At 35.7% G+C, this 27,662-nt stretch overlaps 1 protein-coding gene across 2 annotated transcripts in view; it reads left to right on the forward strand.

The window, feature by feature from the left end:
* SLIT2 (slit guidance ligand 2) overlaps window positions 1-27,662 on the forward strand; it is a gene marked incomplete at both ends in the record, with an annotated part of 248,458 nt that overhangs the window by 136,168 nt on the left and 84,628 nt on the right. For both annotated transcript variants that reach the window (XM_084266864.1, XM_084266865.1), the window contains 5 exons: window positions 6,197-6,268; window positions 15,843-15,914; window positions 19,770-19,841; window positions 22,550-22,713; window positions 24,784-24,922. In XM_084266864.1, coding sequence (XP_084122990.1) covers window positions 6,197-6,268; window positions 15,843-15,914; window positions 19,770-19,841; window positions 22,550-22,713; window positions 24,784-24,922 — 519 coding nt within the window. The remainder of the gene's footprint in view (window positions 1-6,196; window positions 6,269-15,842; window positions 15,915-19,769; window positions 19,842-22,549; window positions 22,714-24,783; window positions 24,923-27,662) is intronic.

Consider the following 27,662-nt stretch of genomic DNA (forward strand, 5'->3'; position numbering starts at 1 on the left):
TACTTGTTTGCATATTTTAATATATTTGCTGAACATGGGATAAAAACCTGCTGTGTTACAGATTAAAACATCCATGTTTGTTTAGTAAGCTCATGCTACAATGTGATATATTTCTACCATGATGGAATTCCAGATTTGCTTCTGTAGGTTCACCTGAGCTGTTAATTTAGATGATTTAATTTTAACATCTCCAGGATACTCTTCCTGCATTTACACCCTAGTGTAGTAGTTCAGTAGCACCTTCTTGAAGACTTTGCACTTTGGTTTGATTCTCGTTATATAGTTCTGAAAATAATTTTCATGGTTACATATCTTATCCTAACACAATAAAACTAGCACTTAGCAAAGCAACTTGTTTCACTAAAATCATCTGGTTGGACAGTATGGTCATTGTAGGTCCCTTCCAACTGACCTATCCTATCCTATTCTAAAATGTGTCTGTACTTTTTTCGCCATCTTTGTATTCAGAGTGAAAATCCCCATGTCCAAATTCTTATATTTGATTTTTAGTCAAATAATTTAAAGAAATTAGCATTCTGATTATTTCTTTGAATGCCACATGGTCTCATTATCTATGATTGTTTGTCACCTTGAATGGGCATGGGTGGATTTAAAACAGAATATTGTTAGCTAGTGCTAAAACTATTGGTTTCCAGAGAGAGACGTACTAAGCAAGGCTTACTTTATTCATGTTAGATATATTTAAATAATTAAGGATGCTGATCATGGAATAGCCAGCTTTTTTTTTGCCAGCTTTTATGAACTGGCATGAAATAAACTGATAAGTATTCAATACTTGGTTTGACTCAGTACTCCTGTCTTTTCCTTTAAAAATCAGGACACATTACTCATTCCTAGTACTCAGTATTTTACAAAGTAGAGAATGGCAGTGTAGATTTATGATATCACTGGTCAGACACAGAGGGAGGTTAAACCATAGAGGAAAATAAAATTACAACTAATTAAATTTACAAGCAGGTTTGCCATCTTCAGAAGATTTATTGTTTCAGAACAAACAATGAATTAACCGTACAAGAAACCTGTGATACAGCCTCAACAGCGTACGATATAGATATTATATGTGGTGTTTCAATTTATATAATTAAAAATTTAGCACTCCTTTTAAGGGTAAATGGGATATTCAACTCGGAACCATACATGGTGAGTAATAAAATAGCTGCAATGCAGTACTCTCTGCATTTTTTAAGACCTGAAGCACTCCATCAGACTCATTAATAACAGGTTATCTGCGGGCTTTATCCTCAGATAAAAAAGCAACATCATATATAAGGTTTTGATATTTTCTGTTGAACTATGGTATTATATTAAATATTATTAGTAAGAATTTCAAATCTTAGCAAGATTCTAGGTTGGGTGTTTGTTTGGTTGTGATTTTTTTCTGAGATACTTCTATCTACTAGCCAGTAAATACAATAAATAGAAATGTACCATTTCCAAACTGTTCCTAGGAAGGATTCAGCAGAAGCAACATTTTGGCAAGGTGTTTCTGCTACTTCCACAAGGCATAATGCATTATGATTACTAATGCATTCTGGAATAAAAATGACTAACTGAATACATAAAATTAGGCTGATTTTTCTGGGTGAGGGTTGGGTGAGAGGTTTAATTATAGGGGGGGTTTAACTGTTTTTTTCCTATTTCACCAGTTTGGGAAATACAGAAATCTACATTCTTTCAGGCATAAATTAGACAAGTTCTACTGTAATATCATTGAAAATATCAGAATTAAATCTTAATCATTGGAAAGCAGTTTAAAAGCTGAAGCATAGGTGATTATCAGTATAAATTGCATGTAAACTTCCTTGACACAGTTTGTTTAAAAAGAAAATACGTTTTATATAAGCACAATAATAGATTACAGATCTTAGAGAGGCTATAGTATTTCTCTGCTTTTATTGCTGTGTTTGAATACTTGGATAGACAGTGTTAATTTAAAAAGTTATTTAGGTGCAACATATTTGCTCTCTGATTTAAAAACACATACATCATCTTCTGTGGGGAAATAATAATGTATAAAAGTTTTTTAAAAAATCTTTATAGTTGGGAAATTAAATCAGAAGTCTTTGTACATTCTCATTTGTGTATTTTTAGTTAGAGTGGGTTGGTTTTCTGGTTTTGCTTTTGAGAAAGTAGATTTGCACCCAGAATATTGCGACTCAGGAGAATGCTTACATATAGAAGGCTTTAAAATATCTGAAACAATCAACTATGGATAGGATGGTGCAGTCTGTTTAGAGCAGCACAGGTACTTGTCTGTGCCTTCTCTGAAAAGAGCCTCTTTCAGCTGCTGCCAAACTAATTTGCCCAGATGGGTTCTTGTATGCAAGTCTACTGTGTAACCTCAATATTGCTGGGCCACCTTTTGGCTTGAGGAGGTCTCCTTGAGAACATCTCACACTAAAAGAGACTGATGTTATGCGTGGCAGCTCTGGCCCCGAGTCCTGGTTTGGTCACGTATGAGCAGGGAGGTGCGCTGGAGGTCGGGTGGCTGAAGGTGCTCTGACAGCCAGTGAATAAAATGGATGAAGCCCATGAAGTTCCTCTAAGGAATTTTCTGTAAGGGGCAATATCTAAGACACTCCACTACAGACTTAATAGTTTTTTTAAAAAGGAATCTATAGAACAGCCTTGGCTTTTTCATTCTAGCTGTATACAAAAGATTTTTTAATCAGTTCTTCTGTTCCAGAGGTATATATGCTAAGTTTGGATGTGAAGTCTTAGGCTGTAATATTAACAGAGAGTAATTTGTTCCAATGAAAGCATCTCAGTCAGATTTCTGGTTTCATACGTGAAGACAGGTTTGTGCCTTTTCTTTCAGACTTACAGTTTTGCTCTTGTATGAGTGGGATGTTCTGTTGTTTAGTATAGTAGCTTAAATTTTATTGAAACGTTTAAAGCCTCTTTCACTTTAGTGGTAACAAGTGTCATCATAAATTATACTCAGATTCAAATGCTGCCTCTTTTTGAAATGGGAGGTGAAGTTCACATAGTTACTAGTGTGGAAAACAATGACCAACAGCCCCAAAAGGAGGTCTGCAGCTTTCTTCCCTGCAGAATATAAGCTGCAAAGTCGAATCAGTGTAACACAATGACCTGCAAAATTGTCTGGTTTTGTCCACAAAATAGATATTTGCCCCATTTCTACAGAAAGTTACAGAACACCTCGTGCTGCTTGTAACCTTCATTTTGTGAACTGTCTTAAAAATTGCCATGGAATAAGGAAAAACATCATAAAAACAGACCACACAACAAGTTCTTAGGAGTCCTAGGTCTGCAGTGTGAAATGCAGGTGTAATTTATACAAGAAGGAAAAGTTGAATGTTTGTTTAAGCGTCTCCGAGGATTTTATAAGGAAACCTTTTCAGACTGAGCAGATGAAAACTTGAAGCGATCAATAAATAATTACTAAGAACTTTCCTGCTATAAGCAGGCAGAAATTCTGTGTTGAAAATCATATTTTTTGTGAGACAGGTAGTGTTTTGTAGTGAAGAAATGAATTAATAACTTACACTTTTGTTTCATAAACTGTTCCAGTAAAGTTTTGCAAACCACTAGATGCATTGAAAAAGAAATTGTCTTGGAAAATTACATTTGCCAACTTTACTTAGCTCAATCAGAGGGATGCTTTTAACAGTGCATTGCACAGCAAGCTTGAGAACCCTTGCAATCAAGTAGTTTAGATTTCAAATGTGCTAAAATTAGCAGGTAACACAGCATGTTAGTCTACACAAGCCTGTGCTACGTGGAAATGGTGTTGACTGTGCAGACCCAGTGGAATATCTAGCAAGTGATGAGTTAGTCTGCTGTCTTTTCCACATGCATACACACAGACATACATACGCACATGTGCAACCTCAGTGTATTGTTTATTGAGAAACATACAATACATATCATCTCAATCTTCTTCATCTTCCAATTTTTTAATTAAATAAAATAGTGAATAATGATAGTCTATTAACTGTCATAAAAAGCGTAATGCACCATTGGCCATAACCTCCTACAGTATATATTTATGAGTGTGGCAATGGTTTACATACATAAATATCTATATATCTGTATTATAAACTAATCAGTGATCATGGTACAAATTGCTACTGCTAACTTAACCTGTTTACATACTATTTTTACATAGGTAAAATGTATTACTCAATTAAACAGAAGTGTAAATATAGATATTCACTTGTTAGAATTAAAATGGAATTTTTTTTCATAGCAGGCTGTTAAATCACGTTACCATAACAAACGCTGAAGGCTGCTTTTTCATTCATTGCCATTGGATTTATTGTCAGAGCAGTGTAGTCATATCCCATTTCAAGATTACCTAGGTGGCTCAAAAATTAAATCACAGCTCACAGATTGTATTTTTTTTCACACACAGTTAACAGTAGTAAAATTGGGTCTAGTTTTAAGTATACTTTGCAAGATATTGTAGTGAAGTTAAATGCATGAACTATGAAAGATTTAGTAAATAGAATGTGCTTTTTTAATTAATAATGAACTGGATAAAGTTGCTGTCAATATAGGTAGAATTATTTTCAAAATAATAATATCACTACAAATTTTGTTAATGTCAGGCAGTGTGGGCTTTTATAAAGTCCTCAAATTATTTTTTTTAAGTTCATAGATCTGAAAGGTCAGGAGTGATTGCTAATAACTGGAAACAGGACCTCATGCTACATTGTGTTTTAGAGAAAAGATATGTTGAAAGCATGGCTGTTTATATCTAATCAACTGACTGATTCTTGCATATTCACTTTGTCTGAGCTAGATCTCTGATTTCAATGGACCATTTTGCAATGTTTCTAGTTTCTACTAAAATCTGTCTCTGAAAAGGTCATCTAAAAGATGTTTCTGAAACATTGCAAAATTTTACTTCTGTTACGGATTGGATTGCGTTTGTGCTTTTGGAATGAAGCTTCTGATTTGGTTTTAGCAAAATGAAATCTAGTTAGTCACAACAAAACTGCTTCGCAAATGGGCTGAAAATCCTAGTATGGAAACAGCCTGCATGTTTCTAAATTTAATTCAGATGCTCAAGCAAGCCTCTTCAGGTAATTTCTTGTGTTCCCCATATTGTCTATAGATAAATGCATCTCTGGAGGCTTCCAAAAGAAGGTCTGAGTTCATAATTTTAAGACACCAAGGTAGATTGGTCCCTTTGAAGGCCTTCAGACATTTGTGAACCATGTGCATGGTAGGTATGTTTGGTCCAGAGTAGCAAACAACGTTCTGAAATGAAACCTCACCAACTGCACATGGTATAGATTGAGCAATAATAACTTCAATATATATTGATCAGCCCCTATTGTGCTGCATTATTTCTTAATGGCGTATAGCATAAATAAAAGCCCCTGGATTCTAGTTTAGACTTGTTTTCTTTTAATTTTTCTTTTTTTATTCTTTTTTTTTCCTGCCTTCTCTGCTACTGTCTTTACCTCAGTTCTCTAAATATTAGTTCCAATATTGAAATTTGAAGGCCAAACAATATTTCCAAAATTCAGGAAAAGGTCTGCTTTTTTATAATAATAGTGAAAAATACTACTGTATAAGAACTTTATAAGAACTTTAATAAAATTATCTTTTGGAAAAGACGCTAGTTTCAAATAGCCTGGTGAAGCTTGTCATGGAGGCATTTGGGAGAGAAGCATTAGATACCTGCTACAGGATGTTTTTTAATCCCTTGTTTTAAAATATATGGTGCTTATCATCACTCTGAAACAAAATTCAGCAATATATTAGTCTTGGACATTATACAGTTTGATAGCTGTTTCTCAAAAGCCTTCTACGTGTTCTTTTTTCTGGTTTTCAGTCTTATTTGCATAAAGCTGAACATATCTCAAACGTGTGATGTCATGGGTTTGGAATGGGTTGAAATGGGTCAATCAGTTAAAAATTAAATCAGTTTGGTGTTCATCCTTAAATTATGTAATGCTTCAGCTTTTTGTTTGACATATATATTGTTTTGTAAGGGAGTTATGTAGTGCAGCACAGATAAATTGACTATTATTGTTACTTATTTTTCTTCAATTACAAATCAGTTACTGTAAGAAAATAAATTCCAATGCAAACATTGACTGAGGTGTAATGGCTGAAATGATGTTCTTTTATGTTATTTTTGTTACATACAGAAGTATATATGGCAAATTTTAAGGTTTTTGTTTGTTTTTGTTCTTAGTGATCTTAGTGAAAATCAGATTCAAGCAATACCAAGGAAGGCATTCCGAGGAGCAGTAGACATAAAAAATCTGTAAGTATTTTCCTTCTCCTTGTATGTACTGTGATGACAATGCTTTGTCAATGCAGTGTTTATTGTTGTCTCCCTAAGTACTTTTATAAATGCTAAGGAATCCCCTGCATATAAAACCAATGCTTACAATTTGTTTTGGCAAAATACTTTAACATATCTTAAGCATCCTAAAGTATGAAATCTGAAATATTGAAATGGAGTTGAATACAACAAGGCATTAAAACAATTTGTTTATGTTAACTTGAATTTAATACTTGAATGTTTTATTGTTTTATTTATTTCATGGAAAAAATATTTTTGCCTTGGGTCCAAGAGTTTACCTTTTGCTTGCATATAGAAAGGAAAGAAAAAAAAATCATGTTATACTTTTGTACTTGTATCACTACTTTTCTCACACAGTTTTCTTCTGTGGTAAAATAAGTCTTTTTTAAAAGACAGATACTCAGTTTCCTGGAGATAGTGACCCTGAAGTTCATGGGCAGGTTTTGAATTCTTATGGCTTCTAAATATGAAAATATGCGAGTTTCAAGACAAAGGAAAACAGAGACTTTCTGACTTTCTGTTTAGAGTGGTAGATCAGTTAAGTTGACTGAAAGAGCTAAATGACCTGAAGACTGATGAATTTGTATTGTAGGAAATGTAAGGTCATGCACTCAAAAGCTATAACCCTTGCTGTAAGCTGAGGAGTCATCACTTAACCAACCAAACAAAACAGAGGGCATACCTGTAGTGGGTTCCAGAAGGATTATGAAGCTGCAAATGGGATGCAGCTGTGAAAAAATGTAATTGTTATGTTATGTGGCATCAATAAAAATAGGGAAATATTAGGCCAATATATGAGGTTTTCATGCAATTTCTATTGAAATACTTTTTATTAATTGAGGTTAACAGTGTTAAAAGATAAACTTTCTATTTGTATAATGAAAATAGAGTGCTCTGTGATGATGAAGGGAACAAGGTGATATTGTATACACAGACGGAGGGGATGATACAAAAAGCCCTTTGCTTTTCTGTCTTCCTGTGATGGACTCTTCATTCTGCTGTGTGCAACACTGCACACAAATCTGTTGGAAGAATGTTTTTCAAAGATAAAGCAGAATGCTCAAGTATTTGGCCTAGTTGATTTAGATTTTTATTTTTTTTATGTAACCATGTTTGTGGTAAGGTTCTTCTCCACAGTGAAAACTTCCCAGATCTCAAAGTAGCTTTGCTACATTGTTGGTGTATTGTGAGTTTCCATTCAGACTGGGTCACATCATTGTTCATGGTCTAAAGGAGGCTTGGCTACAACTAGATGCCTCCATTTTTCTGCTTGATATTTCTGTGCCAGAAAGGAACTTTGTTAGTAAAAATAGCAACATCATTGAGAATCCTCTAGTGTCAGGACAGTATTTTGGAACATATTATGTATGCTTAGATATTGTAAGATAGCTCATGTCAGAAACTGAATTAGGATGCTAATCTTTAACTAAGATAATATTTATACCTTGTGTCTATTTTCAAGGTAAGGATTGAGTTATGTCTAAAACTTGGATAAAACAGTAGATCCACCCTTTAAAGCCTTTCCCTTTTGGGATATAATTTTAAAACTTTACCATAATGTCCAAATCATATCTGCGGTACATAGTTTACTGTGATAGCATAGATGCTACAGATATCTCCTTTATGATATGAGGGAAGCAAAAAAAATGAAGAAGAAAAAATGAGAAGAAAGAAAATGGGGAAAAATCCAGAATATAAAATCCTTGTCATCACGCTACAGTTGAAAGTACTAAAAAATAAATTTCTCTGTCTTATAAATGCTACCTATATTCCTATAAGGAAGAGTACCTTATTTTGTCTTAGGTATGGATGTGAGTATCAGAATTATTAGTGAGGTCATGGAGTGAGTTCGGTGAGTTGTAGCACAGCACTGATGTAATAAGATTAAGCTGCTGTGCCTTTCCAGAAATTTAGGCAAGAAGGAGATCTGAACCCTAGCCTTTCATCTAGCCTTGGACATTTAGACACTTAGAGTAGGATGGTAGGAGGAAATCATCCTATTCTTATTTCATTATGCAAGAAAATGAAGACCATTAGTAAGTGATAGTTATAGGAAGCATCACTTGACAAATAAAGAAAACAGTGAATTACTTGACAGGAGATTGTAGCAAGGTGGTTGTCTGTCTCTTCTTCCAGGTAACAAGCAACAGAGGAAACGGCCTCAAGTTATGCCAGGGGAGAATTAGATTGGCTATTAGGAAAAAAAATTCTTCACCAAAACGGTTATCAATCATTGCAACAGGCTGCCCAGGGAAGTGTTTGTGTCACCATCCCTGGAGGTATTTAAAAGACATGCAGACGTGGCACTTAAGGACATGGTCTAGTGGTGGACTTGGCAGTGTTAGGTTTACAGCTGGAGTCAATGACCTTAAGGGTTGTTTACAACCTAAATAATTCTATGAAGGAATTTAGCATCTATTGGGTGGTTAACCTAAGGTCCAGGAACCAGACATTTGTATATACTTACGGAGAAATGTCATCACAAGGATTCAGTATTTGTTCTAATTTTGGAATTTCTTCTGTAATTGCCCAGTGGTTGGGCATAATGTTAAGGGTGTTAAATTTATGGAAGAAACAGGTGAAGGTACGACAACTAAAGAAACTTGTAGTAGAACATGTTGTAAATTGAAGGTTTACTTTGTGCAACAATGTTAATTACATAAATTTCAATATAAATTACAAAGACCTTTTTTAAACTAAATGATTGATAACCTTTCCATACAGCAGCTCTAGTAGGCTGTTTCAGAGGCAGTTAACCAATCTTACTGAATTTACCCTGATTACATATTTTATGCTTCTGAATGGAGACTCAGAGACTCACCATTCTGTCACTCCTCATAAATACTTCCTCATTCACATTTTGAGTTGGAATACTTTGAAGGCATCTTCTTGTATGTTTTCCTAGTCTTTACAGAGCAAAGGAAATTAGATGTTACCTCAGATTATCTTAAATAAATTCATTCCTTTAAGGTTGATAATACCGACATGATCTTTATGATTTCCTGCTAATACATTAGCTGTAGACTCCTCTTGATATTTCTCAGAGTAAGCTGTCTAGTTTCCATAAAATTTGGCCATGATATTTCCTTTCTGGTCATCTTATTAGTGCTCACCATATGGATTCTGTAGAAAAAACCAAAATGGACAATCTAATATGAGAATTGATAACCACAGCCTCATAGTAAAAAGAACAAGAAAACCATGAGAAAAACATGAGACCTCACCAAACTTTCTTTATATCTAAATGGAATTTTCCATTTTGCAACTTTTGTGCCTCTTGTCTTCTAACTGAGAAGAGTCTGATTCTGTCTGTACTCTCCTTTTAGGCAGCAAGAAGATCCCCCCCTTCATCCTCTCTTCTTAAGGCTCAACATACTCAGTTCTTGCAGACTCCCCTCAAATGTCACCTACTGTAACCCTTCAATCTTGGTGGCTCTGGTTGGACTCAGCCCAGCATGTCACTGTCTGTCATCTTCTGGAGAGGCTTAGACCAGATAAACAATTCAGGTGTCACTTCCCAAATGCCAGACGTAGTATCCTGGCTTCACTCTCACCAGTACAGCCCAGTTGTTGGCAATTGAGTTCTTTAGAAGTGACAAAAAATGGGGGAAGCTTATTTTGTGTAGGTTATCCAGACTGGGAGCCTAGTATCCAATGTCTTGGCAGTTGAAATGGGGTGGGTGGGGAGGGTTGGGGGGGTGGATATGCCAGTAAAGGCATTACTGAATTTTGTATTAATGTTCATTGAATTTTTTTTTGTTCAATTTCATCAGCAGTCAAAAACCACAGAGTCCTGTTGAAGATGTTCTACTTGCTGATTTCTTCTCAGATCAAGCACAAAATTCCCCTGGAACTGGAGTATATTTGTGTACTCAGCTCTATGAGTTCTAGTCCAAGTGCATGTCTAAGACATGCTTTAATAATTTAGAGATGGCATATTTGTCATGCTTATTCTTAGTAGGAATGTCAGTTCACCTGCTACTGTGTTCATCCCACCTGCATTTTAGGTATACGTCAAGAAGGATTTTCACAAGATGGTAGTAAAGTGTATTCAGTCTACACTTAAGATTTTTATAAAGTCAAAAATAGCTCTGAAAAATGAAGAAAAGAAGAGGTACACTTTTCTAGTGCCTCCTAAAACTCTTGTTGTCAAACAAGCCAGTGATCTTGTGGCCTTTGGGAAAAAAGCTGTTCTTTCTGACTATTTCAATTAAGGACAATTCCAGTATTATTTTTTAAGTTATTTTCATTACAGACTACTTTCCTAAAATTTGGCATGCTGAAAAAGGTTATTTTTTGGCAACAAATTGATTTGTGAAATGTCTAAGTCAATTATATTTTTAAATCAAGCTTTGAAGATGAGTTTCAAACCAGAAATCTCTGAATCTAAGTTGAGAGCTTCCTTGTAAGTCTTTTTTTGGCACCTGAAACACTCAGGAAAGGTTTAAATAGGAAGAATTTATCTGAAATTTATTTGAGTGACAAAACCCAGTTGAATAAAACTTAGGCAGCTCTAGTAGGTGTAGTTTCATCTGCTAAGATAACTGTCATTAGTTAGACAAAATTTATGTTATTTGAATTTATCCTAATAATAAATGTGGCCTATATTTTTAATAAAAGAAGTACCAAAGGCTGCTGTGATAAATGCAGCTTCCCATGGATTTTCCTGTGACAATACAAAGTAAATTGAGGTGGATTAATTTGAACTGAGTTGATGAACTGTTGTAGGAAGAGTTGGATTCTGTTTTATCCTTAAATTTTATTTGTCTCTGTCAAGTGCTGATAATAATGCAAAACCTCTTTGAAGATTTGAATTTGAAAGACAAGTAGTTTATGCTTCTGTTTAGGGTTGAAGTCTCGTGCAAAAGTTAGTTGGACTCTAAGGAGCCTTTAGACCTTTTTGGATCTACTCTTTGGATCTACTTTGGGAAATGAGACTACCTCTGCTTTAACAAATAAGGTGGCATTATCATGTCAGAGAGACTTGCAAGGAAACTTGTTGATAAATAGAGTAACTATGTAGAAATACTTCCATACATAAAGATACTATAATTAATGTTTAAATAAACCATTCAAAACTTTCATGGGATATGTGCTTCATATGACTTCCCTGTTAGAGAAGGAATATGTTTGTTCCCCGTGTTTTAATACTCTAAATAATGTTTGTCACATCATTGCTCATTTGCGGTTTTTTGGGAAGTCACATGGATGTGATTGTATGTTTGCATCACATAACTTAGAGATTTTTAATTCTGTGTTCATCCACCTTTTCATGGTATTCTCCTGTTTAATTTTGCCCCTTTTAGTTATTCATTTATTTTGCTCCTGGAAAATATTTGTGGGTTTAGCCAAATAGAGTGCTAGATAATTCTGAGAGGATGAAGCAATTGAACATACAGGTCTGCCTTTTCTCATTTATTCAGTACAAATGCCTTGCATGGAAATAAAGACAATATGTCTTCCTTTTAATTTTGGAATAAAAGAAAAAGGATTATTATTTACAGTATCATGTGTATTAGGAAAAAAATATTCATTCAAAATGCTTTACAGGGAAAATTTAGCAAAGAACAAAATTAACTGCATTAGCAAAATTAACAGCAAGTAGAGAAAAAATGCTTGACTTCCAAATGAACAAATAATTGCAATAAGTAGTCATAGTCACAGGGAGCAAGCAGTTTTCTGAAGTCTGATAAAAACTTAGAATGAATTCCTGCTGGATTTTGTTACATCTTTCTCAACTAATGCTTCTGAAATTATTGATTTCTCTTGAAATTGAAATTGAGAAGGGAATTGAGAAATAGGAAACATAACTCAGTTCTGTTGTAAAAAAATACATAGAGACATTAAAAACAGTGACTGTTCCCAAATATTGTGTTGCTGTGATAAATATTGTACATGCCATTTCTTTCCCAAGGAAAAATGTTAATGATATGAAACTAGTGCTAAAACTAGAAACATCTTCTAATTGTTTTACTGGGGAGGAAGCTACTGTAGAGTTCTAGAATGGCTTCTGATTTTTTCTGATGGGTTCTTAAACAATGTTTACCGTTGATCCACTAGGAGAATGTAATTATTTCTTAACAACAAAGATAAAGCTCTGTCGTGTGTCTCTTACATGGGACCACAGTGTCCTCAATCTGTGAAAAGCAGGAGAGCAAAGCAGAGAGATTTACTCAAATTTTCCCAATTTTTAACACAGCCTCTAGTTATGAGTAAAAGTTTTCTGTCATAGGTGGATATGAGGATTTTTTGTGTATGAGGGCAGACGTTTTCAAAGGTATGCAACATCTTCTGTTAGTCATTAACTGTGGGACAACAAGGTTTATGTTTAGAAATATATTTATAATTATCTGGTAGACAACATAGGCTGAAAGGGAAGAAATTGCAAGTTAGCAACGTGTTTCTACAGCATAACATGTATCAGAAAAAGCAATAAATAAAAAACACTCTAAAGACAACTTTTTTTTAGTAGTTGGATGCTTTTTATTTATTTCCTACTAGTTCTTATTCCTGAACTTTCAAAGACATTAACATTATAAACAGCAGTAGGTTAGTAAGTATATGAAATACCCAGGTGATGCTGCAGGTATGGGTGCAAAACCTAATCCGTTCTTTGCAACAATGGGAAGATTTTGAGTGTGGCAGCTGTTGTTAAGCATTTTTTGAGCTTCCCAGGAATGGCACTACCAGAGGTAATCAGGTGCTTAGTGGAAGCGGGGCCAGGAAGGGGAAGAAGATAAAGGAGAGACTGGGGAGAAGGGAACGATGAGCATGGGCCAGAGTTGTTGGTCCATGTCTGATCAGCTTCTGTTCTCAAAGTATTTTAATAATTTGAAAAGAAGAGACTCACAGGGGAAAAAAACTTTTAAAATCAAGTTGCAGTTATTGTTATGCTCAATAACTTAGTGCTGAGAAAAGTTTCCTTGTGGTATTGTAGATTCTCATGTGCAGTTTTGAAAGTCATTATGCTAAAAACAATTAATTAAGCATAACTTAAAATTCTGAAGAAGGATGTGCTTTCTTTCTCTAGTATTCTTGTTTATGTCTTAAGTTGTAGCCTGCACACAAATTTCAGGTCTTATTCAAAAAAATTCAGACTGCATCAGTATATTCTTTAAGGTACATCATAAGTTAATGATATTCTGCTTATGAAATATTGTCTAACTTTCTGCCTTGATTATATAAGTAGTAGATGTCTCTACCTTAACACAAATACCATAAATTGCTATTCAAGCCAGGCACACAGTTTTCAAAGTTGTCTATACCTTTCATAGCTTCAAGAATATATATTGTGCCAATTTTTCTTCATGATGTGTGTCAGATTGTTTTATATCATGGTCATAACTGATGGAAGATCACCTAGAACATAAAGAAGGTAGTATTTTTTCAAAGAAAATAATTTATAAGACCAGGAAATACTTCTCTCTCATCTGCAAAATGCCCTTTGCCCAAACCAAAACCAACTGCTTAGTTCAATGCAAACAAAATAATCTTTCTGGTAAGAAGATGTAAATGAAAACAACTCCCCCTTCACTAAGGTAGTGGAAATGGTGACTCACTGAAAGAAGTACAAACATTTTCAGGTGCACCACAACTGCTGATAGTCTAGTGGAAGAAATCTGCATTTCAGTTTGTGTAGGACAAGATCTACTCAAGTGCTTTCTCTACTGTTAAAAGATTTTTCCTTTGTGTATAATGTGGATGATTTAGAAGAAGCTGTGTCAGCACTGATTTATACATTGACAGCTAAGGATAATAAGATACGGGCAAACATACAGCTCACCCTTTTACAGATTAACCTGCAGACTGCATTAGGCAAATTTGATGGCATTAAAAGATTTTTCCAATTTGTCTGGAAACAATTTTTCTTTTGTATTGTGTCAAGGGTAACATTTCATGCCATTGTACTAATTTAAATAGCTTTGATAAATTGTTCAAGAGGTTAGAGAATTGTACTGTGTATATATTTTTCCTCTTTAAAATAAAAAGGCCATTAACTTAATTGTTAAATGAAATTCATTAGTAAAAATTGAAGGATCCTGGGAAAGTAGGCTTAAATATTCCAGTACTGCAGCACCAGTGCTGTAACATTGCACCAAAATGATTAAAGATCATACTCAGGAAATGATAGTTTGCATTTAGATTTCAGCACAGAGAAACACAGAGATTGTTACAGTTATGACAATATTTTATTCTGGTGTGGTAGTAATTCAGATGAAAAATATGGATGGAACTAGAACTTTAAAGAAGTTGGTACATTACATTCAACAGTGGGCGTCATGATTTATTAATAAAGTAAAATGTTATCACAGATTCTGAAGAATCACAGAAAATGCTTTAGTAAAAGCCTCATTAGCCCTGCTAGCTAATATGTAACTGAAGACAGAAGGGCAGAGTTCATTTGTATTTTGTTCATTTTCTTAGCATTGTTCACACACATTTACTGACATATATTATCGGACACTGGCAAGTTACTGGCTTGGAGAAGATCTTCTGTTTGTTTAAAGTGAGGTGGTATCATCTTAGCTTTGCAAGTCATGCCCTGAAATGTGTGAGATGTGTGGCAGTATTTATAGGAAAAGCTTTTATCAGAAGGGAAACTGGGATTTTGTGTTTGCATGGATTTTCATTTCAGCAGACTTTTTTAATTGGGCAGTGTGTACTGTATCAATGTTTTGAACTGAAAAGGTAATAATATTCTTCAGAGAAATGAATGTAAATTTTTCATAACTTAATACTTAAAGATTAATAATGTATGGGATGGATTGCTGAATTTTATGTCCAGAATTCAAGTGCTCCGTTACAACATCCTATCTGCATATAATTGCAGAGAGCACAAAGTGCATAGAAAACCACATCTTGAAGGTTACAGCAGAAATACTAGTTTAACTTGGAGCGGAATTAAAGGAGATAAGTAGCCAAGTGTGTAAATTCCTTCCACACTATTATTTTTACGTATGGAAATATTCTAGAAGGTAATAATTCTAAATCCCCACATGCACCCTCCCCACAGCTCCCAGCTGTCCAGGCATGCACGCACACAGAGACACCCCTAAAAGTGGTGTCTCTTGCCTGTCCCTGCCGTGGCGGGAGGAATTAACATGCAGCTGGGCTGCTCTGATAAATGGATTCTGTTAGGTCACCGAGGGGATGCGTGTGACATTAAGTGATTTACCGTCCTTTACCTTAATGAAATTGTTTCAGCAAGATGACGCTGAGAGCTTTTAATGGATAGCTTTTTCTTGATGTAATGAAATTGCATTCCTTTGGCATTTAATATAAGGTGCAGTTATTATTTACTGGAGCTTTCCCAGCGCTGCTGTTTTGCGCAGACAGTTCAGAACAAAAAGGGATTTCTGTGGCAGCGTCCAGGCCAGCACGCGGCGTGACAGTCTCAAGCGTATGAGCGTTATTTGCGAGAGCGTTCCGGGTAGCGTGGCCTAGCGCTGCTGGCCCTTCAGGAGGCTTGCTGTGCACCTAACGCTGCCAGCGCTCATCTCCCTTACAAATACCTTCCTAATCTGTTTAACAGGCAACTGGATTACAACCAGATCAGCTGTATTGAAGATGGGGCATTTAGGGCTCTGCGCGACCTGGAAGTGCTGTAAGTATTCCTCTATCTCTTACTTGTAGCGAGAGCTCAGTATCTGGGGAGTACTAATGTAAAAGCTTATCTACGAGCTGCAGCCTGGTGTCAGGATGGTCTAGTGAAAAGGTGTCTTAAAATAATCCTCCACGATGTGCTATAAAATGGGAAAAAGATGTGGAGAGGCAGAGATATTCATTTAGTCTGCAAGACAGCCATTACACACAATTTAAAAAAAAAGAAAAAAGCAGATGGCAGATACTGTCAGGAAAGAATATATTTCCTTTTAAAATGGGCAGGGGGCAGTAATAATGAATCCAATTAATTTTGTAAATTATCCATCACGGTTGAAGTGCTGAACGTTTACAGGATTGTCTTTGTTGTGTACTCTGGCATCAGTTGGATCTTTCAGACTCTGCTTAAGGAACGATATACTATGTACTTTTGGCAATCTGGTGCTTTTCAAAGAGGCACTTTTCTATCAAACACTACTCTTACGTGTTAAAAGGTTTAGCAAGACCACATTAACTGCTTGTTGTTTAATATTTTTAGGTTTTTTGTGTATAAATTTGTGTGTGTGTGTGTGTGTGTATGTAGAAAAATGGCTTTTTTATGTCACTGAAGGTTAATATTGCAATACCCTTCTGCATACTTTTTCTTACTGTCTCAAAGTGGCCATCAGTGAGGTTAAAGGTAACAAAATGATCATCAGTGGCCTCTGACCTGAAAATAGTTACTGTAATGAACAAAGTGCCTCACTTCCCAAAGAATCTGAGGCACAGGACACATTCCTGAAATATTTTCTTTGTCAGTCAAAGTGTCACATTTTTCCTGGGCTTTCTGCATTAACTGAAAGATTTTGTGTACCAGTGAATTACTTTGTGGCAGCTTGCATCACACTTGCTAACTCACAATATCTTGTGAGATGTGAGGGAGGGTTTTGTTTGGTTTAAGAATCTGAAGTAAAGAAGAGCCTGTATGTCCAAGAACTCGAGAATATGTGAGCTGCTGGTAAAGTTTTTTATTATTAACCAGTAGTTGTATTTCTTATGAGTGAATGGAACTGACAGCTAAATTTGGCATTTTTTTAATGTTGTAATTATAGAATATCAAGCCTATTGTTAATTTTCTGGTATAAAGCCATGTAAAATCTAATGCAGTTTCAATATTACATCTAATTATGAAGTTGAATTGTTGGTTATCATTCAATAAACATCTTCTGTGAGATTTTTATCTTTGAAACTCATCTATGACAATAACTTTTCCAGTGATAACTCAGTCTTTGTTGTCTGGGGGGTTTTAATACAAGCCTTTCTTTAAAAGTAAAAGTGTGAATGTATATTTTTAAAAAAATCAAATATTTTCTGCATTTTTAAATGCTTGTAACTCTTAGTGATTTGAAAAGGTCACCCCTTGCCAGTCGAAGTCAGTGGTAAATTTTTCACATTGCTTTCAATGAATGCAAAAAAAAACCCAAACCTGTTAAAATAATAGTCAGCTGAAAAAGTAAGTAGGTAGAATTTTGTGAATGAATATACATAGAATATTAACATTGTTCAAATTACAATTAAATCTTCACTCTCTTGAATTATGTGATAAGCAATGATGTAAAGATCAAGGTTTTTAAAAATTGGGGTATTTCAAACAGTACTGAAGAGTTTGTATCAAATTCAGCTTCCTTTCAATATGGCTTAAAGAATGAAAGATAAGTAAATCAGACCATACTGTATATGCACTGAGTAGCAAATAATCTACTTATTTGGTTTTCTTTTGGAGTTAATTATTCTATCTAAGCACAAAACACGTAAATTACTTCAAACTACAAGTATATGATAAAGCTTTTAAATAATTTTTAAAGTTACTTAGATATAAATCCTGTATAGAGAAAGTTTGACATGTTTACCCAAGTAACAGGTCTTATCTATTGGTTAAATAATTGTGGAATCTTAGAGGCTATTAGTGTTAAATATAGAAAATCACAATGAAATTGGCATAATTCTGAAAGATGAAAGCAATTATAAGTATAATCCTCCCTGTGAATTTCTGTGAAGTTTTATTTTTCCTTTCACTCTTTATTTTTTTTTCTTTTAAAGAGAAACACTGCTGTGCTGGGAAACTGGTGACTAGGAGAAAATATATAGGGCTGTAATATTTAAGAAATTTAAAAAAACATCTTTCAATCATCAAACTCTTTGTAATAACATGTAACACTTAGGTAAAAGTGTTGAGTCAGCCTTTTGTCTATAATGAAATCAAGCATTTTCATCATAATTATGAAAATTATTTAATCGCTTATGTCTATCCTGATACTTTCATGTACCCTTGCAAAAGTCAATTACTAGCACAGGTCTACAAAATAGCAAGGCAGACATCAAACATCTGAACTTGAAAAATTGTATCATTTCTAGATACACCTTCTTGAAACAGCCAACAGCTATGGAAATATGTACTGATTTCCATAACTGTCATTGAAATGATACGATTTTAAAACCTTATGTAAAGTAATGCAGGAAGAACTATGGGACCTTTCATTTACCATGTGGGCATTGTTAAGAAAATCCTGCCAAGATTTACTGGTTGTCATTTGTTAATTAAGACACCTTTTGTGGATAAACCCACTTGGCCATATATTATTTTGCTTTCTTTTTTCTTCTGTTTTGAAAAACGGCATGATTCTCCCTTTTTCTTCTTCTTTTGATTATTCTCCTCTCTGTTCATGTAGCCCTAAGGGCACACAGGGGAGATCCCTTATGCACAGTGAAGAAAACATTTAGGACATGGAATGAATAAGCACACACAAAAGTAAAGTGCAGCACATTGCACTAGTAATTATTTGGTTCATTAGTGTGGAGGTGTGTAGCCTCATCCTGTTCACATTGCTGTGAATTTACCTTTCTGTGTTCCAAGATCAGAGTGTACTTAAAATTTATTCAAAAATTACATTTTTTAGTTTAAGAAAAATGAAAAAAGTAAACCACTTTTTATTTCAAAAGAGAAAAAAGATTTAGTCAGTGGGAATTATTAATTTTTAGTGCCACAGTTATGTGTTTAAAATCCCAGAACACATTACCCATTCTGCTCAAATGAGTAATCACTAGGTCAAAACTGTAAATCCTGTCACTTGTTTCCTTGTTCTGGAGTCAAGCTTGTTAGCATTTTATTTGCAGTCTAAAGACACTAGTTAACTCCAGGATCATTCATAACGTTTTGTTATCTTTTCTAAATACATTTACCAAGTATGATGGGTCATACAATTAGCTAAGGTTTGTTCCTAGTTTCTATCTCAAGTCCCAGTCTTCAAATTATTAGTTTGCTAAAGTATTAAGATTCCTGACTTCTGTATAGTAGAAGATCCTTTATTAGTCATGCAGCTCTGGATCATCTATAGTAACTGTGTTCCATATAAAACATTATTGCAGCCCAGACTTAATGTTTTCCTAAAATTCTTCAAAAAAAGGCAGGTTAGATATTTTATTGTCTCTCAACAAATACAGACTCAGAAGCTAGAAAGAGAAAAGAGAGTCTGGGAATCAAGGCATTTTCTCCAAGAAATCTTTGTCTTACCTCAGGATGGCAAGTGTAGCTTGAATGCCAGTGTTCACCATTGGTGGAAGCTCCATTTGAGTGACTCGTAGGTTATCAGAACGTCAGATTACTTAGGGTTATAAATGGAGGGGTTAAACCATAGTGCTTTGGTTTTTACCAGGGATTGAATAGGGAAGAAAAGTATGTTTGAAAGCATTTTTTTTCCTGATACCCATCCCTAAAAACAGTAAAGCAGTACACTGGTCTTCATTAGCTTTGTCTTTTTGAAAAATGTAGTAAACGTGACAAAACTGCAACATGTTTATATGCTTCTTTTTGACTTTGTAGCACTCTCAACAATAACAACATCACTCGACTCTCCGTGGCAAGTTTCAACCATATGCCCAAACTCAGAACATTGTAAGTTGTCCCACTGAAACTGGCTGCCATATTTTATTAGTCCTATATATAATATCTACCTCTATCAAGACATTTTTAGTGGTCTACAAATACTTATACAGGCAAATAAGTATTGAACATAAGCTCAATTAAAAAAATACTGAAGTGTCATGAGGTTGACGAGAGTGAAATCTGTGTGTGTGCGTATGGCAGCTAATTCTTGAATGATAAAGCTAACAAGGGACCCAAAAGCTGATACTTGGGGCTCGGGGGATAAAGAAAAAATTGCATCTTTTTCCATCAGGTTTTTTAGGATGTGGGATGAGTAAGTCTACAAAAATGGTTTCATGGCATTTTCCCAACTGGATTTTCCGTAGTGCTGTATTCAATCACAGAAAAGCTTCACCATCTAACAAAAAAGATGGGGGCAGGGAGGGATTCTCTTTTATATGTTACAGCTGTATAGAGAAAGAAATTGATGGTTTTTGAAAGTCAAAAATTTGTTTTACTTTGAGCTATTGAATGGGTCACATTTCATTTAGGAACATGGAAGAATCTTTGATTGGCTGTCAGATGTGATAAATGGGAAATCTTTATGCTTTTATTACTGTACTGCTAGCAGACCTAATTAAACTAAACTGGCTCTCCAACATTCTTTGTAACATAAAATTACAGCATCATCCGGTAGTGCTATTATAATTAAAGTTGTGTCAGCATTTACAATAAGGTCCCTGTTTTTAGAGGTTATGACTTTCACAGAAGAGCACTTCAGGCTTCTAAAACAAAACCCGGTGAAAGGAGTGTACATGCAAGTGATACAATCTGGGTTTATTTCTTCTGTATGTTTATATTGAGTTAATAAATGTATATTGGATTAAGTGGCAAACCGGAATCCATCAAGGTTTAATCCTTAAGAGTCTCGTCCGAACAGGTTTTCCAGTGGAGGGAATCAAAAATGAAAGGGATGTTTCTGTCAAAAAGAGTGGCTCTTACTGTTAAAGAACCAGTTACAAAGAACCTGTCAAGTTTCTTTTACGAATGTTGGGTTGCACAACTGTTTTGAAATCAGTAGGGCTATTCACCTGAGTTAACATACCATTCGGAGCTTGAGAAACTTATTGCAGGTGAGTAGTTCTGTTGATTTTATAACAGAATTGTAACTATTCTTGCTTGGACAAGTACAAGAGTAGTTAAATCGTGCTAACCAAAGGCTTTTGGTAGCCTTGGTTATATTTTGAGAATAGAAATTGATTCCGTTCTTTCAGGTTTGAAACTTGAAAACATGAATATGCATCTTTCAAAGCTTCAAATACAGTTTATATTCTTAACCACAAATTACAGTGAATGAAGTCAGTAACATTTGCACTGTTTTGATGGGATATTTCATCTTTTGAAAATCTAGTTAAGAAAAGAAAATGGACACACAGAGCCCCAGATTATAGCTGTAACATCCCGTTTTCAGTCAGAATATGCTTGTATAACCATATTGATTTCAGCAGCATTAGTTCTGATTTGCAATGGTCTTCTTGCCTACAGCTGGCCACATATTGTACTGAATGAGTGTGCTGTATTGTGAGTAATATTTGCAAAGCACCCACCCAAGAGTTAGTACAGGAAAATACATTGTCTTTAATTTCGAGCTGGTTGGGAGTGAGTTAGCCAAAATCTTTTGTTTATGTTGGTTACAAATTTTGTGTTGTTTTATGGTTTGGTTTTTAATTGATTAATAAGACCTCTTGTCTACATTCTGATTTTCTTGCACTTCCTTTCAGTTATTTAGTTAGAATTGAGCACATTAGCTGGAAAGGGCCAAAGTGACATTACTCTGTTATGGATGATTCTGAGTAAAGATTTGATTTATAGCTGTGGACATCCTGGTTTGAAAAAATGTAAGAGCCAGAGAAAAGTAAAAGCCAGAGAAAAGTAATTTACCTAATTTACTGAATACATTTGTCTGATATTTTACCGATGGCAAAGTGCTTTTTGCACTTGGCAAGGGGCCATGGTCTTGTGTTGGCCTCTGCCAGCAGAGAGGCGACTTACTTAATTCCATCGCTTGCTGCCATTTGGTCTTTTAATTTCAGGCATTGCTTAGAACGTAGGTGCCTAGGAGCCAAAAGCAGCTAATCCCCATTTCTGTGATTAAACAAAAAGAGAGGAAATCAGAAAACGGATGTGAAAGAAGGTGGTATATATTGAGTTATTACTCTGTCTTGTTCAGCAGAAAATGATTATGACTTGTTAAAGGGATTTTGCAGGCTGTTTCTATAGAGACTAATAATGGCCAGACTTACAGATATATCTAATTGGAAACCAAATCTTTTATTAACTCTTTTTCCAACAGTATAGTATCACTATAGGGCAATTTACTTGAAACATTTTTGTCTTATTAGCTATTTGAATGGATCTGGACTGAGTCCCATCACACTTTTCAAGGTCTTGCATTTTTGCTTCATTCTTTTAGATGAGGGAAAGGAAACTACAGATAGGTTAGTTTATTAAGAAGCCTTCTTTTTTCTTCCAATTAACTAGACCACAAATAAAAACCAATTTTGCTGCTCATATAGCTTTATTTATTAGTACATTTAACTCCCAGATGTGAAAAATGTATTCCTCGTTTTTATTAATAAATTGGCGTAGTTGTTTGCTGAAGGGAGGCTGAGCAAATTGGTTGCTTTCCTGTTTGTACTTCCTACTTTAAAGGCATTGACACGTTTCTTTCCATGCAGTCGTCTTCACTCCAACAACCTCTACTGTGATTGCCACTTGGCCTGGCTGTCCGACTGGCTGCGACAGCGGCCACGGGTTGGCCTCTACACCCAGTGCATGGGGCCATCCCACCTCCGGGGACACAACGTAGCTGAGGTCCAAAAACGGGAATTTGTCTGCAGCGGTAAGGGAAACGGATTCACTCACAGAGTCCTGTGTCCTGTTTTAAAACATACCTCCTGCCAGCTCAGCGGTGATTGCTGGTGCTGCAGGGTGCCTTTTGCTAGCTTTTGCATAATCCAAGCGCTGATGTTTATTAAAAAATAAACTAATCCTTTTTATTGCTATCTGTGTCTTGTGTGGGGGTGCCTCTGTCCTTACAAATTTTGTGTAAATGCTGCATTCACACAGATTGTATAGCCTGCTAAAAGTATAATTATGGGGGAGAGATGCAGAAAATGAAATAAAAGGTGCACTGACTGAGAACATAAGGCCTTCAGTAACAAGAAATTAATCTTTAAGTTTACAGGTTGTTGCTTTTTCTTGTTATTTTCTGCAGTTTAAATAATACTCTGAATCCCTCAGCAACTTTCTGAATGTTATTGGTATGCTTTAGTGCATCGGGTTATTTTCTGATATGAAATAATGAAATGACTAACAGTTCGTTACTAATCACATTTTCTCTATTCAATTTTTTTTCCTTTATTCATATCTTCTAGATGAGGAAGAAGGCAAGTTTATCTTTCTTATTCAAATATTTTTAGACTCATTTTGAAAGTTTTCTGTAAACCTTGTTTACTGTTTCAAGTTTCCTCGAAAACTTCCTTTTAAAGTCAGCTGGGAATATACCTATCTATGTCCTTTCAGTAATTCAGCAGGGTGGTTTCTACTGGTTGATTTTCTGCAGCCCCCCAGAAACCTGTTGCCAAATATGCCAAAATTTACGTAGACTGATGTTTTTAAAAGACTTTCGTGGAGAGCACACAGTGTTTTGTCCTTTTTAAACAGCCTCAAACATGAAAGTGTAAGGCACTGCCATCTAAATGTGAAATCAAATTATTATATTGTAAAATACTATCTCAAAAGACTCACCTTTTCAGTAAGTTAAAACCTGCACAGTTGTTGTTTGAAGTTTTCATAGAACAGAATCATAGAATGGTTTGTGTTGAATAGGATCTCAAAGATCACCTAGTTCCAATTCCCCTGCCATCGGGGGAATTCTCAGTAGGAACAGCATTGTCTGCAACTTACATTATCAGTGTACCCTTCCTGTATTAATATATATCATTAAATATAGTGAGACATCTTAGATTAGGTTGTTATTTCATAGTCAAGATATTTGGAGTTTTTACCCGGAGAATCTCAAAACAGTCTCTAGCTTTTTTTTCCTTAATAAAAAAGGACAGAAAAAGAGTGCTTCATGCCTTTCTCATACCTTTGTGCCTTTCTGTATCATCACAAAACAGCAATTCTGTATCGTGAAATCGATACAAGAATGAGTCTCTTAATATAGTGTAAAATATGCAATCTAGCTATTTGCAGGAAAATATAATGCTGCTTACTTACTATAATATATTTAAGTATGAAGTAATTACGTTTAAATACAATTATAAATACACTTAAGTATATAGCACAAGAACTTGGGGTTGGGAATGTGTGTAATTTAGCCACCTGAGCAAGTAAGAATGGTAGATTGTGGGAGGAAGAAGTCTGAAGTAGCACAGAGAGTATGAGCTCTGAAGTCAAAGCTTTTTTTTATTTTTATGTGCGTGAATGAAAACATAAGAACTCCAAAATTGTCTGTAAGCAATATATAACAGAAGGACTGTACTCAAATAAGTATTTGCAGAGCAGAACATAACTAGCAGAACACCTTCAGGTTTTGGAGCAAAGTTTATTCATTTCTGTTGACGTGTTTGTAATGTTATGCAAACCTCTGAAAACCAAGTAAGTTAGTTATTAGATTTTAAAACCAAAGCCTAAATAAAATATACCTGAAAAATGGATCACCATCATCTTTAACAAAATTTTGAATGCAAGTTTCTAAAGAAGTATTGTATCTGCATGTTGCTATTAACTTGGCATTTAAATTATTACAATTTGAAGGTATTGATTGGCTAAAATTTTTATTTTAGAAGTTGTGCCTTATAATTTTTAAGGCAATGAAAAAATGTGATGTTTCACTTTTGAGGTAAACTGGACTAGTGTTTGATAGTATTGTGAAATTTTAGGAGAAACTCTTTTTCCTTTGCAGGTCACCAATCCTTCATGGCTCCGTCCTGCAGCGTCTTGCATTGCCCTACGGCATGCACCTGTAGCAACAACATTGTGGACTGTCGTGGGAAAGGCCTTACTGAGATCCCAACAAACCTTCCAGAAACCATTACTGAAATGTGCGTAATCTGATTTTTTTTTTATGAACTTACAGAAAATGTTCTTTTTTCCTAAGTACTCAGGTTTTTTATTTGTAGAAATGCATACATTTTACAGGGGAGAAATATTGGAATACACATTCATATTCAGATATAAAAGAAATAGGCAGGTGTATGAAAATATTTTAGACCTTTATTTTCTGCTATGAACTAGTTTTGTATGTATTACTCACAATCCACAGTTAAAAACGGCATTCCAAGATTGTTTTCAGAGTTTCACTTTTCTGCAAGCGAGTGGCTTTCCACTGCAGGCTGTAAACTCTGTTGCTTTAAGGGTTACTTGCTGTGCTGGTTTTGGCTGGGATAGAGTTAATTTTCTCCATAGTAGCTGGTATGGGGCTGTGTTTTGGGGTTATGCTGAAAACTGTCAATAATGTAGAGATGTCTGTTATCAATGAGCAGGGTTTACAGAGACAAGGCCTTTTTTGCTTCTCTCCCCACCCTCTCAGCACATAGGCTGGGAATGCTCAAGGAGTTAGGAGCGGACACAGCCAGGAGAGCTGACCTCACTGACCAAAGGGATATTCCACATGATGTCATGTTCAGCATATAAAGCTAGGCGAAGAAGGTGACAGTGGGGATGTTCAGAAGGATGGTATTTGTCTTCCCAAGTCAATGCTAGGCATGATGGAGCCCTGCTTTCCTGGAGATGGCTGAACACCTGCCTGCCCGTGGGAAGTGGGGAATTAATTCCTCACTTTGCTTTGCTTGTGTGCACAGCTTTTGCTTTACTTATTAAACTGTCTTTATCTTAACCCATGGGTGTTCTCACTTTTACCCTTCAGATTCTCTCCCCACCCCATTAATGGGAGGAGTGAGCAGCTGTTTAATGCTGAGCTGCTGGCTGGGCTTAAAGTGTGACACTCGCCTTTAGTCACTTGTAGAGAACCATGTCTTTGCATGAAAGATCAGCAACCTCTACTACCCATAATAAGTATTCTGCTAAAGGAGTATCATCAGAGAGGATTGTCTTAAGAAGGCAAAAGTAAGGTGATTGGATGGGATTTGTGGTATAGTCAACTTGTTAATACTCTGTACTTGTGGACAGAAGAGCATGTGTGCTGGTAAGGTTGTGTGATGTGTCATATGCAGCAGAAACATTTACAAAAAGTACAACCATGTCCTCACTGTAGAGTAGAATCGTAGCAGAGGTGCTATAGGACCTGCAGTCTTCAAGAGCAACGTGGCTGAGAGGTGGTCTGGGCACAGAAGAAAAGTTACTGCTGTGTTGACTTCTGCGTTGGGGAGGAACAAAAGGAAAAAGTGAGCTTGCTGACAGGGCGGGCAGGGACTCAGCAATGTGAGCACCTTTCTATGCTGGAGTCAGCAGTAGAGTGTTTTGGAAGAGAAACTAGGAATTCCGTTTAGGGAAATAGTGGGAAAGTAGCTGTGCTCTCAGCCTGGTAAGGAGGGTCTGGCTAGAAGTAGAATAGTCATCAGAATAAAAACCTTGTGACCACCTTGATGATACAGGATGATGTTAAGGATTTTGGATAAGGCAGGCAAAGGGAAGAGATGCCACAAGGCAGAAGTCTCCTGAACATACATCTATCTATCTGTGTAGTACATATGATCTTCTTGAAAGTTTAAAAACAGACATATTTTCAAAGATAAAGACTTTTACTATTTTATGGCAAGCTCTTGGCTTGTTTGGTACCTGACCTGTGTTTTTGAACTTCTCGGAACTGGAAGTACTGCGGTTTCTTCTTAGGATGTGAATAATAATCATGTCTGCCACTTTATTATTACTGCTGTTAAGACTGACCTGGCTGACCCTACCTGACCCGATTCAGTCATTTGGCTGTATAATACAAGCACTTCTTCCACCTTTCACCCCTTTCAGGAAAAACCACTCTACTTGCAAATAAAGCAACTACTTCAGAAAATCCGTGCACAGTAGCTAGGAGGGCTGCACAGACTGTTTTAATTATTTAACTGATTGTATACTGGATCTTTTACTTGCAGATACACATCTGTGTGCACAGAGAAGGGAGGGAAATATTATAGGAAAGAAGTAATGAATATATTTCAAACATTCGCCACTGTTTTTCTGTTGCTAACCAGTGCTAACCACTGGAGCTAGTCACTGAATGGCAGTGGCAGGCACTGGAAGACTGACTTATGCATCACTATCTTTTAGACCTACATAGTTTAGTGGAAACAGGAGATAGGACAAGAGGAAATGGCACTAAGCTGCACCAGGGCAGATTTAGATTAGATGTTAGGAAAAAAAATTCACTGAAAGAGTTGTCAGGGCCTGGAACAGGCTGCCCAGGGATGTGGTTGAGTAACCACAGGACAGGAATGGTTGGACTTGATGATCTGAAAGGTCCTTTCCAACCTTGTAATTCTGTGATCCTGTGAAATACATACTTTTAGCATCTGTGCTCCCTTTAGAAACTTGGTGCTAGAGGTTGCAAGGGTGTTCCTGAATTGTTATTTTAAGTGTCATCACTCCCAAAGAAATTATAGGATGTGAAAGTTACTAGTTGACTCTGAATTCAACATTAGAAGAAATTAGTCTAAGGTAAAAGCAAGTGGGGATTTACAGAATGCAAAGGTCTTATCCACTCATCTGTTAACTATACTTCCTATGCAGGAAATGCTGTTGGGTTCTGAGCACAGACTGGTATGATCTTCAGCGATTTCTTGACCTGGAGAATAAAAGGAATCATATAGCAATACCTCCAGCATTTGGCTA

Source organism: Gallinula chloropus (assembly GCF_964237585.1).
Source record: "Gallinula chloropus genome assembly, chromosome: 7".
Classification (NCBI taxonomy): Eukaryota; Metazoa; Chordata; class Aves; order Gruiformes; family Rallidae; genus Gallinula; species Gallinula chloropus.